A 16,008-nucleotide genomic window follows, 5' to 3' on the forward strand; every position below is an offset into this window, starting at 1 on the left:
TTATTATATTAAGTCTCCCTATTATTTATTTATTAATATTATGGTTAGGCCAGAGAGTGGGAAAATGTTCTGTGGTAATGCAAATGCGTGGGTGTACATGAGGAAAAGAAGTAGGTATGGTAAGGAGAGCCAGAGCGGGCTGGAGGTAGAGGCGTAGGTTCGGCTGGATCTGAGAGTCATTGTCATGGTGATAGTCTTGTAAACTTGTTGTTATGGTCAGAGGAAATGCTGTTACACGAGATGGACTGAGCTTGAGATATATGCCCTTGCAACAGCCTTTGAAACCAGCCCTACTGCCAGGAGCCCCTGTCACGAGACTCAAAGTAACTGCGCTAAGTCCAAACAATAAAAAATAAGACCAGGTGTTGGTGAACGTTGCGAAACACATGATATTTGGAATTCCTTTGTGCAGCAACAAGGCCCTCGGAGCCCCGGGCCTGCTTTTTTTAACATAGACCAGCAAGAGAAGCATCAATACCTTACAGCGCCTCCTAATCCCCTCGTCCTGAAATTATAATCAACCCCACAGCATCCATTACCTCCTTGCTCAGCGGAAGCACCGGATTTATCCAGATTTTAAAGCATGGGAAAGGACCAAAAATAATATATAACACTGGGCTTATTTAACCATTTAGGTTAATATAGCTTTTTTATTAATATTAACAGCGCTCTTTTTGATTTAGGTATTAGGATTTCATTTAAGCTTATTAAGAAGAGGTATGCTTTGCAAAAAATAAAGTTACTACATTAGTTAGAGCGGCCTGGGCAGGGTAAAGCTGCGTGCTGGTAAGTTAACATAAACCTGCATGTTATTATAGTTATTAGGTATTAGGAAGGGGACTACCTTTCCTTAGCCTATATAGCTATTATTAACGTAAACTATTATATAGGTGGGGGAGCCTTTAGGCTGTGTTATAGTTAGCCTAAATATATTAGTTATGTTTAGTGGTGGGAATATCCTAGGTGGGATCTTTTAAGGGGGTAAACTAATAAGTTTGGTGCCTGATATATAGTAAGCTAAGGAGGCTGCTAGATATAATAATAGTAGGATAAACAAACAGCCGCGCTGGTTAAACATAATTATAATAATAGTCTATAATTATTATAGTAGAAGTTATATAGCTTAAAGGCAATATTAACGAATTAAACAGTAACTACTACTTATATTATTGTATTAAGCACTTATCTACAATGCTTTAGGATCAAACATAATTAATAACCCTAAATACATGTCTGGGGCCAAGGCTGCACGACAAAGGGGCAACCAGCAGCCAGGACTGAGCTCAAAGAATGAGCAAAACACGTGGACTTCCCTGGTGCAACTGAAGTAACTCTCCTAAATAATCTATATTTGGCTCAAAGGGGACGAGGTACCAGCCTTACTCACAATGCTTCCGGTTGGCCACTCTCCCTAAAACCCTCCGTAAATCGAGTGGTTCTGAGTCCCATAGGTAATTCCCAGGGCTATGCCGTTTACCGAGCCAAAGATCCTCTACGAAGAGACAAAATATCCCATCTCCAGTCCCTGAGACAGTAATTACCACGGGGACAGTAGTTGTCTTCTGAATGCTATAATAAGTAGCCTACGGAGCCAAGCAAATCACTCCTTAAACTGCCGGACCCTCACACACGTAAACAAGCCCCTAGTCGTAGCACACAACAGCTTCCTGTCCGTATCGACACTGAGACTGGAATACGCCACCATGAATATATCACACGGTTGATCTTTCCTCGCGTCCGCTGGACCCCGGGTATTGCCAATCACCAGAGCTGGGCTTGCTGAGAGATCCATCCGCTCAACGGGCAGGAGGTCCTTCGGTACCTTCCAGCTTGCAGCGACAAACGAAGTCGATATATTGGAGTCGTAGAATTGGCCGAAGTACAGGAGTGCGGTTTTGCCGTTGCAGTCGGGTTGGTTCCAGACGTCGATGTAAGAGGGTGTGGTGTCGCCCTGGGTATAGATGGGATGTTAGCGGCTATCATACTATTCTATTGAATGTTGACTGGACTGATAAGATAGATATCTACATAGTGCTCTATAGCGGATGCTGCGGTTTGCTACGTTTAAGAGAATAAGAAAAGTTAGAAATATGCGTGGGAACGCTGAAGTGAAGGTGCGTCTCGTCGTTGCCGGGGTTCAGATGGCGTTCGATACAATTGAGGAGCAGGGCTTTTATACGAGAGGGAAATTTGAAGATGAACAAGATGCGTAGCAAAGAAGATGCTTGCTATTTGAGAGGTCTTATTCCCAATGGTGGAAGGCAATGCCTGTAGATTCCGCATAACCCTCTCGACCAGAGGAGACAAGGGGGCGTGCTTGGAGACCCATGGGGACCCAAGTACGCAGGCGCGGATGACGACAAAGGCCGCTGCTCCGTGTAACAGCTGTCTCACCTCTCTCCAGTTTGCGGCCAGGCCTAAAATACGGACAATGGACCATGATGTCATGACCTCAGCCAGAGGTCAATAGTCTTTGTCCACTCAAGCTCAGACCTGTCCTACCACGAAACCATAGAGAACACGTGGGGGGCCGTGTCGCCCCTTCCCAGTGTCAGGATGAGACCCGTGCTTTCCTTTTGCTTCCAGGGCGCAAGTCGTTCGTAGAGCTTCCATTTCACCCGACAACAACCGCGTAAGCAAGGCGGCCCCTGTTGGGTGCGTCGATTTTCAACGGCGTGCGGTGATGGCATGGTACCTACCTAGGTAGAAGCTGATGGATATACGACGCCAAAAAACCTCAAAGCAGTCCAAAATTCCAGCATCGCCTAGCGACTGAAACCCTTGGGCTTCGGGATCAGATAATATGGTAGCTGCCGGGGATGTCAGTGCACCAACGATCTGTTTCCTGCATATCGAGTACCGCCACAATCGCTGTACGACCTCCACCACCGCCGATACGAGCAGGATCCAGCGATCGCCTCGGTCTCATTGACGGGATCTGGGTGCAGTTCACCCGCGGCTGCCGCTGGGAATTTTGGCATCGCGCCGGCTGACGATCTAGTCGGCTGCCTCTGCCCGTCGAATCGTATACAAAGATATCCATCGCCACATTGATCCGTGTGAGATCGTGCTGTTACACATGGGCACTTTGCTGGTGTTTCTTGCTTAGAGCGTCTGTGCCAGATACTTTTGGCGCTGGACATTGAACTCTATCTATAGTCAACAGCCACGGTCTCTCGTCGGGGATTTCTCAGTCACATATCTACCGTTCCTGCCGGATACCAGATCTCAATGCAGAGTGCCGCCGCCTGAACACTGCAGAGCCATGGTATTTACCAGGCAACCAGTCGGGTTCTCAATAACAACGGGGGTGGGCTCTGCTTCCCATTGGGTAACTAAATCCGCGGAGAAGCCGGCCGCAACTGAACGAGGTCGAAAAAGCAAATCCCCCTATCCAGAGACCCACGATAGGACGACAGTGGTGGCAGATGGCGTAATGGCGCTCTCGATGGCATAATGCTTCATACACACCCCCACCCTTTGCTTTTCTTCACGGGTTGCGGCATTTCAGCCTCCAGAAGAAATGTCCTCACGATGTGCATCAGCCCCTTACCATGCTAGTCCACCGTCAAGCAGAGAAATGATTGAAATGTGACAAGTCGGCCACCATAAACCTGCTGGGTGAGGCATTTCCTTCAGACATGTGCTTGAGATGCAGCTCTCCGATCACCAGCTGGACCAGATAGCCATCGCCGGCCGAGCAGCTTCGGCGCTCTCCCTGCTTGGCGTGGTGACCATCATCGCGACGTTCGCCTACTCATCGAACTTCCGCAGTCCGACGCACCGGATTATGCTCATCAACGCCTTTTACAATGTCTTCGATTTCATCGCGACGATGATCTCAGTTAGCGGTCCCGCAGCGGGCGATGAATCAGGACTGTGTCGGTTCCAGGCATTCTCTCTGCAAATGTATGCGACCATTCCCATCAATTGATTTACGAGAAAGACGCTGACAAGCTCCAGGTTCCCAGTTGCGGACGTCCTCTGGACGTTAGCAATGACATGGGACGTTGTCCTCGTTGTCTTCTGGCAGTACGAGCCCGAGGCCTTGCGCAAACTAGAGAAGAAATACGTGGCGGTCATTACGACCATCACGATTACACCAGCGCTCATCTTCCTCTTCGTCAGGAGTGACGCCAAGGGGCCATTGTATGGAAGTGTCGTTGTGAGTCCATCCATTTGCCACAAGTATTTCTTTGGTAAAGAGATCAAGGGTAACATGATGCCCAGTTCTGGTGCGCCATCTCCCCCAACTGGGTGAAGTACCGGATAGTCTTCTACTACGCTCCGATAATGCTCCTGATCGCCATCGTCCTGGTCCTCTACATTGTAATAGGCTGTCAAATCATCAAGCTCGGGCACGAGTTCATACTCACGCAAGACGACCGCCTGAGGCTCTCCTCTTCCGCTGATGCAAGCAACGAGTCACTCTACCAAGCAAATCACAGCCATAATCACAACAACCTGCATACAAAGCCATCCACGAACACGCTGCATCGGTCTGACGCGGAGGCAGCCATTGATATTACCATCACCGACTCTCCCGACCCGAACCCCATCATGCACCACCACTCCGCCGTCCCCCTCCGCAAGTTCATCCTCATGCCAATGGTATTCTTCATCGCACTTCTGACGACATGGATAACGCCAACGGTCAACCGGATATATTCGTTTCGGCATCCGGGACAGGAGCGGTACGCACTTATGGTGGCGGTTGCGGCGCTGGGCTCGCTGAGGGGGTTCTGGAATGGGCTTATTTTTGTGACGATGAGGTCGAAGGGGAGGGGGTGACGCGATATGAAGAGCTGGTAGATGGGATGGCCACTCAGGTTCTGCGTCGTAAGTGGTTCTTATCTTTCAGTATAGATGCGTGGCGTTTATTGGGTCTTCAGTGTGATATGGTATATAATAGGGACCTTGAAAGAATTATAGGACGGTTTGATATGGAAAGAACTTTCATGGGGATATTATAAGGTAGAACGAACAATAATAGGAAAGCTCAGATGCTCATCTCCTGCAATATCCTAGATAACAAATTTCATTAGACCAAAATATATATGGGCATAGGTGATGCATAGTGCAATGCATGTACCAGCTCATTAGTACTACATTGGGCTCGGTGGCCCGAGCAACCCCAGGTAGAAGTAGACCTTACCAGACGGTGGAAGTAAGGAGGACATTACTTTCTAGCCACATATTCAACGGCGGATAGTCAATCATGCCCAGCCTCACGCACAACTCTCCGGATAGTCTCATCCACATTCTCCTCCTCCAAACCCAACAGCTCATTCGCCAAAGACTTATCTCTAGCATAATTGCTCTCCAACCCTGCAACATCCCCAAACGCCGTGGCCCTCACAAGAGCCAGCGCACCACTAAAGTCCCCCTTCTGCAACTTCGCCGTGCCCTCACGAACCTCTGCGTTGGTAGTAGTATGCTGGACCGTCCAATTTGAGCCAGTCGCTCTCTGCAGCGCCTCCAGTATCTCATTCTGCGTTGTTTCCACGGAGGAGATATACAGGTATTGATTGGCGGTTGCATTGGGGGTTCTAAGCACAGATGCAAGGGCTTTCCCAAGCTGCTTCTGGTTCGTGAGCGTGAATTTCTTGTCTCCAGAATCCCAGGTCGTCGCGGTGCGGGACGCGATGTCGTAGCTTAGGAAGCTGTTCGCAATGCCCTACATCATCAAAATCATCAGCAATGCGTCTTTGAAAGTCGACAGTAAACCCCTGAGGGGAAGGGGGCGGATACCCAATCGAACAACCCCGAACACGCAATCCCCGTCCAGGTGATATCCTTCTCCTTGGACCTCAAATACTCTATGACCTCCGTCTTCTGCGCAAAGAGGGGGAGCAAAGCAAGAACCGCATCGTTCTGGCTATCCGCCGAGAACTCGGACGGGATGAACCGCGAGACTCGGGCGTCGATCGCGGCGTTGATGAGGGTCTTTTGGTCTGCGAAACCGGTTGCGCCGACGGCTGAGATGAGCGCATCTTGATCCGTTAGGGCTTCGCGGAGATCGGTGTGGGTGAAGTCAGATTTCCGAACGGTGACGCCGGGTGGGAAGGTTGCGATGCTGGAGGTGCGGGATAGGACGGTGATTTTGAATTCCTGAGCTTCGATGAGCGCCGTGAGGAGGATTTCGCCGATGGATCCGCTGGCCTGTATAGGTAGACGTTAGTATAAAAGGGTTGACTGGGGGTTGAATAGGACATACCCCGACAAGAGCAATGTTCTTAAGAGAAGGCATATTGAAACCGGCTGATCCAATCCAATCCAATGTTGTATAATTAGGACTGATGCTGCTGGACAAAGGACACCTTTATACAGCCATCGCTATATTCAAATGCTTATGAATATTTCTGAATAATGCCCTCCGTTCCCCTCCGCATTCTCCGCTGTAGCCAATCACAACGTCTGAGTCATTCTCGCTCATCGACCCCAAATCCTTCGTCCTCCGCTTTCTCCGACCTAGATTCGCCTTTACAAATCGCTAACCGGTTGCTCTTCCACGGAATAATGCCTCGCCGAGAAATTGCGCCCGGCAACTCGTGCGTTGAATGTCGCCGTCGAAAGATCAAATGCGATCGGCAGCGTCCGTGCTCGTATTGCGTCAAGGTTCGGATCAATTGCAAATACCCGGCGTCTCGGCGGGATAACTTGAACAAGGAAACTCGAGATGATGTCGCCGTTCTTGAGTCGAAGGTATTGGCGCTTGAGAAACGGCTCGCTGAGTTTGAGGGACATGTGTCAGGGAAAGATCGCACATCATCAACGCTAACGGCACGAAATCGCGGCGATACCGCAGTGCAAACTCGATTATTCTCCCAAGCCAGTGGTAGGAATACACTGGATGGCCATTCGACAAGCCGAACCGGGCCAATGACACTCGTTAAGGCTCAGGCACCGATAGACATGGACGTATATCGTCCACCACCGCAGACCGTTGCGGTGCTGTGGCAGATATATCTGGATGTTGTGGATCCTGTGTTCAAGATTTTCCATGTCCCGAGCGTGCAGAAGCTAGTCACGAAAGCGATTCGACAAAGGGAAAAGCTAGATCTTGCTTCGGAATGTCTCCTGTTCGTGATCTATTATGCCGCCATTGCTGCATTGATCCCATCAGCGTGCATGAGCGAGTTAGGGGAGGAGAGGAGCCCCTTGTTAAGGAGGTATGGACTTGTCGTAGACATCCCCTCGATATCTTCACAGTGCTCACGTGGTAGGTAAGATATCGAACAGCAATCGAGAATCTTCTGTCGCGCCTGGACTTGCTATGCGCCAGAGATCTGATGGTTTTACAAGCATTGACAATATATCTGGTAGGCCAGCACCCGTAGCTTCTCGGGACCCGCATAACGCGCATAGTATATCGGATGGCCAAGCCCTAACTCGTTATATAGATCACCGCCCGAAACGACCCAGACGGTCCCGATGTCTACGCCCTCACCGGGCTAGCGACAGGAATGGCGCTGAAAATGCGTCTGAACCAAGACCCCGAGAGTGAGGGATACCCTCCATTCGAGTGCGAAATGCGCCGCCGATTATGGTGGCAACTGTTTACTCTCGATATCCGCGTCGCCGAGGACAGATGCTCAGAGCCGTGTATCGTGGAGTCATCGTTTAACACGCGCCTTCCGGGGAATATCACAGACTCGAATCTCCATCCGGCCATGAGGCGGCGTCCGGTTTCTGAAGCAGGTCGCACGGAGATGCTGTATAGTCTAGTGCGGTTTGAAGGGAGTTATTTTGCGAGGCAGATGGTGTTCTCAGCCCGGTTCAAAGAGAGCAACGGGTATACGCATCTATCACAGGAAGAGAGTTGCCAGGCAATTGAGCTATTCCGCGATAGAATTGAGAAGCAATACTTGGATTACTGTGACGAAGGTATACCGATTGATAGGGTTACAGTACAGTCCATGCGTCTTGTCCTCGACAAGCTCAAGCTAACAGTCCTCGACCAGCCCGGTATGAGAGAAGCTATATCACGGGAAGAGCGAAAACAGAGACGTCAGTATTGGATGAAAATTCTGCAAGGCGCTGAAGAGCTCCGGTCTGACGAGGCTGGGGCGAAGTGGCTCTGGCTGTTCCAGGTGTACATCGAATGGGATGCACTTGTGTATCTACTTCAGCATCTTCGTACCGATGCGGATGGCGCTGGTAATTGCAGGTGGGATGATGGGGCATGGGAGCTGACAAGCAGGGTTTATTTCCATTGGAAAGGCTGCGAAACTGTACAGCGGGACGGACGGTGGAGGGAGGTTGAAGCACAGTGGTCTGAGGCAGTCTCACAAAACAGCTCCATTAGGTATAGCGAAGGAAATTCCGGATAGGAAAGAGCAGGGGCCATTGTACACCTGCACATGCATACAGTATTGAGCAGGCGCGAGATTCAGATCAGGCAGGAGCGATGCTCCGGGCAGAGCAAGTTGATGCGGATTACTTGTAACAATCTCACATGAGCAAAAGCGTTAATAGACGCTGCAATTCACCCCTAGCTAAACATATGAGGGTGAATAAAGATATGTTATCATGAAAGGCGTCCAAGATGTTGATGCTTTCACCCCTTTGTCACATCAGCCAAAGCCATTATTAAATGTTCATCAAAGGCACATAGCCAACATAGATACGCCAAACTTCCCTCCCAGCAATCCCTCCAAGACCTCAGCTGTATCCACCCATCATCACTCAGTTAACCAGACCATCCCCCGAACTACCAAGTCGAGTTATCAATCATGTCTTCCTCAGCAAAGCCGGAACCCTAAAAGACAAACTAAAGCCCGGCAATAAGGTCCCGGCCCCGCCACATCCCTACTACATGCCCGAGTGGTATAGCCAGTTCCTCGCAAAACAGCAGAGCAACCCCGCCAAGAAGCAAGACTACACACTATACGTCGGCCTGCCCTAGGATGATTACTACGAGAGGGCGGGGTTAATACTACACGGCCACAACGTTTTGTCCTGCGAGTGGTGGTACTGGGTCGAGGAATACGGGGCACCGGTGGCGTACGAATTCAAATCCACCGAGCAGGAGCGGGACCTGTGCAAGCTACTGAACCTGACTGAAGTCGGTGTGATCAAGGCCGCACAATACGAAAAGCTCGCTGCGATTATGGCGCGGATTGACGCGCGGGAAGATCCTGCACGTCAGACCGAGTGGGCGCTAGGGACTGCGTGCGATGAGGGGCTGTTGAATCGTGAGGATGTGGCCCGGGCATTCCTTGCCAGTGGACTGGCAGCCTACCTAGGGTAGTCGCTGTGCTTCACCTTGAGAAGCCTTGCCGTGGTGTTATGTTCCTATTTCTTTACTTGTCCCTTAATTCAAAATCCAACTTTGTCGCTCGTAGTTGATTACCATAATCAATTGATCTTTTATTTGCACTTAGGACATTTATTTGCAGCTTACTTGGATCTAATTGAAACCAAGTGGACATTCTTTTTGTATAAGAGTAGCGTAGCACATCGTTAGATTCCTATGGTAAGGGCAAATGCTGGCATTATCATTCTCTCTCTCCAAGATTTACCTGGGAAGACTAACTATCAGGAGTGGGAGCAACCTTCACTGGGGCATAAGACAGAGTGAATGATGCAAACAACAACGGACCTATCACATAAAGAAACGTTGAAAGTGAAACATAGAAGATAGGATCCAAACCAGTGAATTCTTTGTCACTTGATTTCTTCACCGGACTCCATAAAGCCATTCTCCCCAACGTTTAACAGGGAGGATAAATACAGTCAACGTCTCTCCCCATTCAAAGATAGATTCTGTGCTCCAGCCAGCCAACCTAGTCTCTCCTTCTTGATTTCAGTGAGTGGAACGTTCTTTCAGATCCTACAGCACATGCAAACCATCCACCATGCCGCCCACAGACAAGAAACCAGTCGTCATCAAGCGCCAGCCCTCAACCAGACTAGCCGAAAAAGCACAGAAGGCTCAAGAGGAGCTCGAAAGGCAAGCCGCCGAAAGGCCCCAGCACAAGTGGTCCTCAGCCAGACTAGCCGAGAAAGCTGCGAAGGCGAAAATGGACCTCAAGAAGCCATCCCCGCCGAAGCCCCAGTCCCAGCCGAAACCCAAGTGGTACGAGCGCTGGCTCGCAAAGCTGAACACGACCGTGGACTTTGATCCCAGCCAGACCCAAGCCTACACGCTGTACATCGGCTTCCCTATTTCTCGAGTTGCAGGTGTAGTGGACGTCGAGTCCATCTCCGAACCAAAACATGTGCTGATTCTGCACGGCCGCAAAAATAAATCTTGTGAGTGGTGGTCCTGGACTGGAGATGCTGACTCGGAGATAGGCCAGGCTCAGGCTCACGCGCAGGCCACTCAGAAAGTCCCAGGCTCGCCCCTGGAGTATGAGTTTCATAAAACAGACCCGCATCGGTGCAAGGTGCTGGAGGTTGTTATGGTGGGCGTGATCAAGGCTGAGCACTACAGGCAGTTCGCTGCGATTTTGGCACGCGTCAACGAGGGCGATATGAGCTGTCATCAGATCCACTGGGCACTGGAGACGGCGCGTGATGAGGGTCTACTGGATGGTCAAGATGTGGCCCGGGCGCTTTACCATGCTTCCTTGTCGGAGCGTCCTACTTGCAATCGTGAATCCGAAACTTGAGAAGTTGTTGTTGTGTTCCTGTGTTTGGGATAGTCAGGGCCGTATGGGTCTGTGCCGACGTTCTTCCTCCGTCTCTGGGTGTCTTGAGGGGTAGTGTCAGAGGCTACTTGAGCCGACGGACGGGACTTCGAGGTGGTCATTCTGCTTCACTAGTCACCTTAACCTCTATTGTTTATCATATTACTTCGTCTCTCGTTAATTATCATTCTATCCGAACCGCTTCAATGTTTACTTCATCGCCAGAGCAAGGCATATGCTAAAACCACTCTCTAACTACCAACCGCAATAGTATCATGTAGATAACATAGTGTTTAGTGTCCATTATCGATGTTAAGTGATATCATACGTGCCATAGGAACCCTCTAGTACACAACGTTAGGGCCATGAAGTTCTTTGGTAAATCCCTTATTAAGAGACAGTAACAAAGCAGACCCAGTTACCCTTGCCAGCAAAGCATGCACTGGTCAATCCAATTATCCCCTCATTTAGTCGGAGACAATATAAGGTCGTGAATTCTTTCAACGTTTGACGAAGGCCATTATCAAAGGCAGATGGCCAACATAAATACGCTCAACTTGCCTCCCCAGTATGGCACCAACGCAGAGTCCTGTCTCCAACTAGGTTTCATCTAGCAATAATCATCCCGGCAATTGTTCTCTAAACTATACTACTACATCTGGTCTTCCACCATGTCACCTTTCGACAAGAAACCACAAGCAGCACCCGCTGAATCCAAAGACCCCGAGAAAGCCTCCAGTCACAAGGGCTCCCCTTCCCCGCGACAAGCAAAGAAACTTATCAGGAAGCGCAAATATGAAAAGATCCCATACGCACCCGAGGCCTCGGAGCTCCCATGGTATACACAGCCCTTGCCAGTGGCCCATCCTACCCCGCCAAACCCGAAGACTACACGCTGTACATCGGCCTACCAACAGAGAAATACAGCGCGAAATACGGTTTTATCCTGCATGGGAACAAAAGAAAATCATGCGAGTGGTGGACTTGGTCAGGGGCGTACACGGAGCCCAGCGGCGTACAAAACGAATTCCACAACACAGAGCAGAAACGGTGCAAGTTGCTGAAGATGGTGAAGATAGGCATTTTAAATGTCGAGCAATACGCAGCCTTTTCAAAGTTGATGGGGGCGTACAAGGACGTGCAGTATGCGGATTCGTACAGATACGTGCAGGTTCCCGTGCATTGGCAAATGCAATTTGTGCTTAGGAATGCCCTTAATCAGGGTTTGCTGCGTGAAGGCGAGGTCAGGCTGGCGTGTGCCGATGGCATGTTAGACTTCCGTGGGTTCTTTGATTCTCCAGATAACGATACAGATTCGGATATGCATTCAGAAACAGGTTCCGACTCCGACGGAATCCGGTACACGGGCGCTGACTACCCGAGCCTTGATATTGAGAGTGGACGCTTGTTGCCTTTGTAGACATAGGAATAGGCTCCTCAGCAGGGCAATCCCGATCTCCTGGTCTCTCCTCGGCCATTCCCCGCCGTATCCTACTTTGTCACTCATTAGGTCCAATGCCAATCTAATCTTCTGATCTTGATATTTATTTTGACGTCCGCATCCTAACAAAATTACCTCCTATCTGGGAATGAATCTTCCCTTTCCACAACCATAACATTAGGCCTAAATAGCACCATGTATGCTAATACTGGTAAGCGTGGATGGGCTTGGCCCCCTTAACGTTATCCTAGGTCATTACATAGTTTAATTAGCACAGCAACTAGGTAGGGATCATGATACGCGGTGGATACCATAAGCCTCGAGTTTTGTACTCCCTAATTGCCAGAGAAAATTCAAATTGTGGCCAAGCCAGGGTACACTGATGCTGCTTCGACCTCCGTCTATCTGGCAAGTATCTCGTAAATCGAGGCCTTAGAAAGAATCCGATGACTGGGCACAGATTGGAGCCCGTATAGACAGTATCTTACCTCAGGGGTGGACGTTAGAGGCAGTGACAACATACAACCAGCCACCCTTATCAATGACTCCGTACAGAGAAGGCTCTTTTTCCTCTCCCATGGTTGATGAAAACGATCAAAGAGAAATGTACAAGGCCTTTGTGCATTTTGGCACCCCATAAATGAACTGTAACAAAGAAGCGGTCTTCTCGTCTCGCATGGTTACTGCAGATTATGAAAGAGAAATCTAGGAGGCCTCAGTGCATTTCGAGTCGTCAAGGAAAACTCCAGGCATAAATACCCGCATCTGTTCTCCCCAAGAACGAAGCACAGAGCCCCTGTCAACCAGCCCCAATCGTCCATCCTTCCCTATGTAACGATTTCTTGAACCATTCCTATATCAAGTTATCCACCATGTCACGCCCCAATAACGGCGAGCACACGCTCTCCATCAAACTAACCAAGAGAAGCCCGCCGAGACAAAAAACGATGAGAAACCTAAGTGGTACACCCGCCTCCTCGAAAAGCTCCACTCCAAAGATGACCACGAGCCCAAAGCCGAAGACTACACGTATACATCGGAGTAATGACCCAGTCCTACCTCGAAAAGATCGGCCCGCACGCAGCGCTCCGGGTAATCTTGCACGGGAAGACCAGTAAGTCCTGCCAATGGTGGTACTGGGCGCACTGGAAGCTGGACCCAGTGAGCGGCGACTTCCCGCTGATCTACGAGATCCATCCGGCCGAGGAAGGGCGGTGCAAGCTGCTGCGGATGGACAAGGTGGGCACGATCAAGGCGGAGGGGTACCTGCCGTTTTTGAAGGTTATGGCGGACCCGATGTTGCGCGAGGGGTATCCGGAACGTGAGCTTGTTGAGGAGGCGATGAGGATGGTCAAACTTGATGGTTTGGTGCATAAGGATGAGTAGAGGGGTGTGTTCTGATGTAAAACCGCCGGGGTGCATGTGATGGCGCTGGCTTGTTGTTCCTTACTGGTGTGGTAATAATGGTTTGTTGACCGTACTTTGATTCTCCTCCCCATTTTACCTTGTCGCTCGTTAGATTTTTATTTACTTCTCTTCATAACTTAATCGTTCTATATCCCAATCAAAGGAGGGTCCATTTGGCCGAAAAGATATGTTTCCTTAGATAAGAGCAGCGTAGCGTAGTACACGTCTTGCATTCTATAGGAAAGGTAAGCGGCAATACAGTGCTTTTAGTCCTTGACACTATCGTCCTGTTTTTCTCTTAGTTCAAACACCGTGGTGACCACCATGCTTGTGTTTTTTTTTTATTTTAGTTTATGTGGTTGTAGAAGTACATGATAAGTACGAAATCAAGTCCAGCTACATGGAGTGACCCCAGCGTCCAGTTCTGCTGCATCATCCTCGATATGTACAGTATGCCTATCAATCTGGGAGCCCATTGAATGGCACGGATAAGGAGTGTTCTTACACCGGAACCTCCTTGACAGGATACATACCCAGACAATCTGAACATAGAGGTAACAAAGCTTTTGTCTTCCATTGTACATTCTATAGGTAGTCAGGGGAGGATACGAGATGTTGTTTTTGGCATTAAAGACAAACATATTTAACGAGAAACACCAATGAAGACCCGGCCGTGGCACAAAGACATTAATTTTTTTTACACACGTACAAAAAGGGCATTGTCCTTCATACTAGTAAAGAGACTTCGTCAAACATAAATAACCCTTAATATTCAGATTGAACAAAAACGTAGAATGCGTGACCCATCCGCCTTTCTCGACCTTTACCCTACCTATCTAGGCACCACCTATCCTCTGCAGACCAACATTCTCGTCGGAAAACGCCCGAGACTCCATACTCGAAATGTCATCATACACAATCCCCCAGCCGAACCCCTATAGGCACTACAACCCCTCCCTCAAATCCGCCCTAAAGCCCAAATGGTACCGAGACTTCCTGTTCAACCTCCGCCACAGCCGCAAAGCCCAAGAAGACCAAACCCTCTACATTGGGTTTCCGCAGGACGCAAAGACCCCGTTCATAATCATTCTACGCGGCCATAAGACCAAGACATGCCAATGGTGGTACCTAGGTGACCCGATTGAGTACAACGTGCCAGTCAAGAATGACTCTAGCTCTAAGAGTGAGAATAAGCGCTTTACCCTGACACACAAGATCCACCACGGGCCGGCGAAGGGCAAGGGGTGCAGCTGTTGCTGTCCGTGCAAGAAGCTGGAGACTCTGTGCGTGGGAGATCTGGACGAAGACTACGAGACGTTTATGGGGATTGTTGCGCGGTTGGATCCGACGGTTGATAGTGGCTACTTTGTTAGCGATGTGCTGGAGTTCAGTCGTGCAGAGGGGATTTTGTGCCCCGATGAGGTGCAACAGGTGCTGGAGGAGTTGTTTCCCATGCTGTGAGGTCGGTGTCAATCTCGTCGAAAGCTCTGTTACGGTGTGGGGTTAGTCTGTGCTTACGGACATGTAGGGTCAAAAGGGTGTGTTCGATTCAATCCTTATGCGTTGACGTCTGACTTTCCATGCAGCCTGCTGCGTTAAGAACGCTGAGATGCGTATTGATGACCAACATTTATCAACTTCCCAGTCAACTTGCACCGCTGCGCGTCGGCGATGTGGCCGCTGCGGGCTACGAGGCATTTGTGGGCATCCTTACGTCGCTGAATCCTACGTTCCATAGCCAGACGCTTGTTGAGGATGTGCTGCAGTATTGCTGCAGGAGGAAGATTCTGGCCGGCCATGAAGTTGCCCGCGCGCCGGTTGAGCTGTTTGGCTTGCTTACGCGTGAATCCGGGACAAATGAAAGTTTGTTCGAAGATCCATCCATCCATGAATGGATTGTTGGGTACCGTAAGTACCATATCATAGCTTCAACTGGGCCCGCGGCCAGTCTACTAACATTCCCCATTTCTTATGTTGCTAGATAGACATTATATCTATGTCTTGAGCCTTTCTATTCCCTTCTTCCTTCTGTTATTACTCTTCGCTTCAGCTTACTTATGCCTTTACCACAGCCGCAGAATAGCGCATTGTGCTAAGTAGAACTTTACACTTCCAGTTGGTTTGTCATGGACCCATCCATTGCTTTTTAGCAACACTCGTAAATGCGGACTACTACGATGGTACGGATCTTCCATCTTGTCAGCGGAGTCAGCTAGAGGCTAGATAGTCCTAATAAAAGAAATATATTGATATATAATCTTAGGCTATGAATAAATCACTAATCCTATTTTATAATCATTTAATACGAAAGCAAGTTCCAGCTGTCAGCATAAGGTATTACGTCAAGGGCCCCGGCCATGAGAATCAGCGACGTTACGTTAAGGTAGATCAAGATTCAAATCCATGCAGAACAGTGACAGCCAACATAATAGCCCATAGCCCTATTACAAAAGCGGGCCTTGATCACAAAGCGCGCGGGATCCACTGGCCTGGCCTTGGCAAGGGTCAGCTATCAGCATACTCCAA

General features: G+C 49.5%; 7 protein-coding genes across 7 annotated transcripts; 5 read left to right on the top strand and 2 right to left on the bottom strand.

The window, feature by feature from the left end:
• Positions 1-1,600: 1,600 nt before the first annotated feature.
• Positions 1,601-2,981, bottom strand: BDW74DRAFT_181166 (uncharacterized protein; the record flags this gene model as incomplete). The annotated part of the gene is made up of 3 exons (XM_073729941.1): positions 1,601-1,951; positions 2,737-2,810; positions 2,861-2,981. The coding sequence occupies 3 exons, from the start codon at positions 2,979-2,981 to the stop codon at positions 1,601-1,603; spliced, it is 546 nt and encodes a 181-aa protein (XP_073580736.1).
• A 671-nt stretch (positions 2,982-3,652) lies between these two features.
• On the top strand, positions 3,653-4,791 carry gprI (putative cAMP receptor (Car4); the record flags this gene model as incomplete). Its single annotated transcript, XM_073727048.1, has 3 exons — positions 3,653-3,909; positions 3,964-4,165; positions 4,231-4,791. The coding sequence occupies 3 exons, from the start codon at positions 3,653-3,655 to the stop codon at positions 4,789-4,791; spliced, it is 1,020 nt and encodes a 339-aa protein (XP_073580737.1).
• A 421-nt stretch (positions 4,792-5,212) lies between these two features.
• On the bottom strand, positions 5,213-6,250 carry BDW74DRAFT_181168 (aromatic alcohol reductase; the record flags this gene model as incomplete). The annotated part of the gene is made up of 3 exons (XM_073729942.1): positions 5,213-5,677; positions 5,752-6,162; positions 6,218-6,250. 3 exons carry the CDS (start codon positions 6,248-6,250, stop codon positions 5,213-5,215), a joined length of 909 nt encoding a protein of 302 aa, XP_073580738.1.
• Positions 6,251-6,519: 269 nt separating this feature from the next.
• Positions 6,520-9,253, top strand: BDW74DRAFT_187023 (transcription factor domain-containing protein; the record flags this gene model as incomplete). Its single annotated transcript, XM_073731379.1, has 3 exons — positions 6,520-7,185; positions 7,404-8,285; positions 8,909-9,253. 3 exons carry the CDS (start codon positions 6,520-6,522, stop codon positions 9,251-9,253), a joined length of 1,893 nt encoding a protein of 630 aa, XP_073580739.1.
• Positions 9,254-9,860: 607 nt separating this feature from the next.
• On the top strand, positions 9,861-10,616 carry BDW74DRAFT_181170 (uncharacterized protein; the record flags this gene model as incomplete). The annotated part of the gene is made up of 2 exons (XM_073729943.1): positions 9,861-10,257; positions 10,300-10,616. 2 exons carry the CDS (start codon positions 9,861-9,863, stop codon positions 10,614-10,616), a joined length of 714 nt encoding a protein of 237 aa, XP_073580740.1.
• Positions 10,617-11,469: 853 nt separating this feature from the next.
• On the top strand, positions 11,470-12,054 carry BDW74DRAFT_181171 (uncharacterized protein; the record flags this gene model as incomplete). Its single annotated transcript, XM_073729944.1, has 1 exon — positions 11,470-12,054. The coding sequence occupies one exon, from the start codon at positions 11,470-11,472 to the stop codon at positions 12,052-12,054; it is 585 nt and encodes a 194-aa protein (XP_073580741.1).
• A 2,331-nt stretch (positions 12,055-14,385) lies between these two features.
• Positions 14,386-15,756, top strand: BDW74DRAFT_181173 (uncharacterized protein; the record flags this gene model as incomplete). The annotated part of the gene is made up of 4 exons (XM_073729945.1): positions 14,386-14,939; positions 15,011-15,020; positions 15,069-15,390; positions 15,746-15,756. The coding sequence occupies 4 exons, from the start codon at positions 14,386-14,388 to the stop codon at positions 15,754-15,756; spliced, it is 897 nt and encodes a 298-aa protein (XP_073580742.1).
• Positions 15,757-16,008: the final 252 nt, after the last annotated feature.

The sequence above is a fragment of the Aspergillus multicolor genome (genome assembly GCF_047715735.1).
Source record: "Aspergillus multicolor strain CBS 133.54 unplaced genomic scaffold BDW74scaffold_26, whole genome shotgun sequence".
NCBI classification, from domain to species: domain Eukaryota; kingdom Fungi; phylum Ascomycota; class Eurotiomycetes; order Eurotiales; family Aspergillaceae; genus Aspergillus; species Aspergillus multicolor.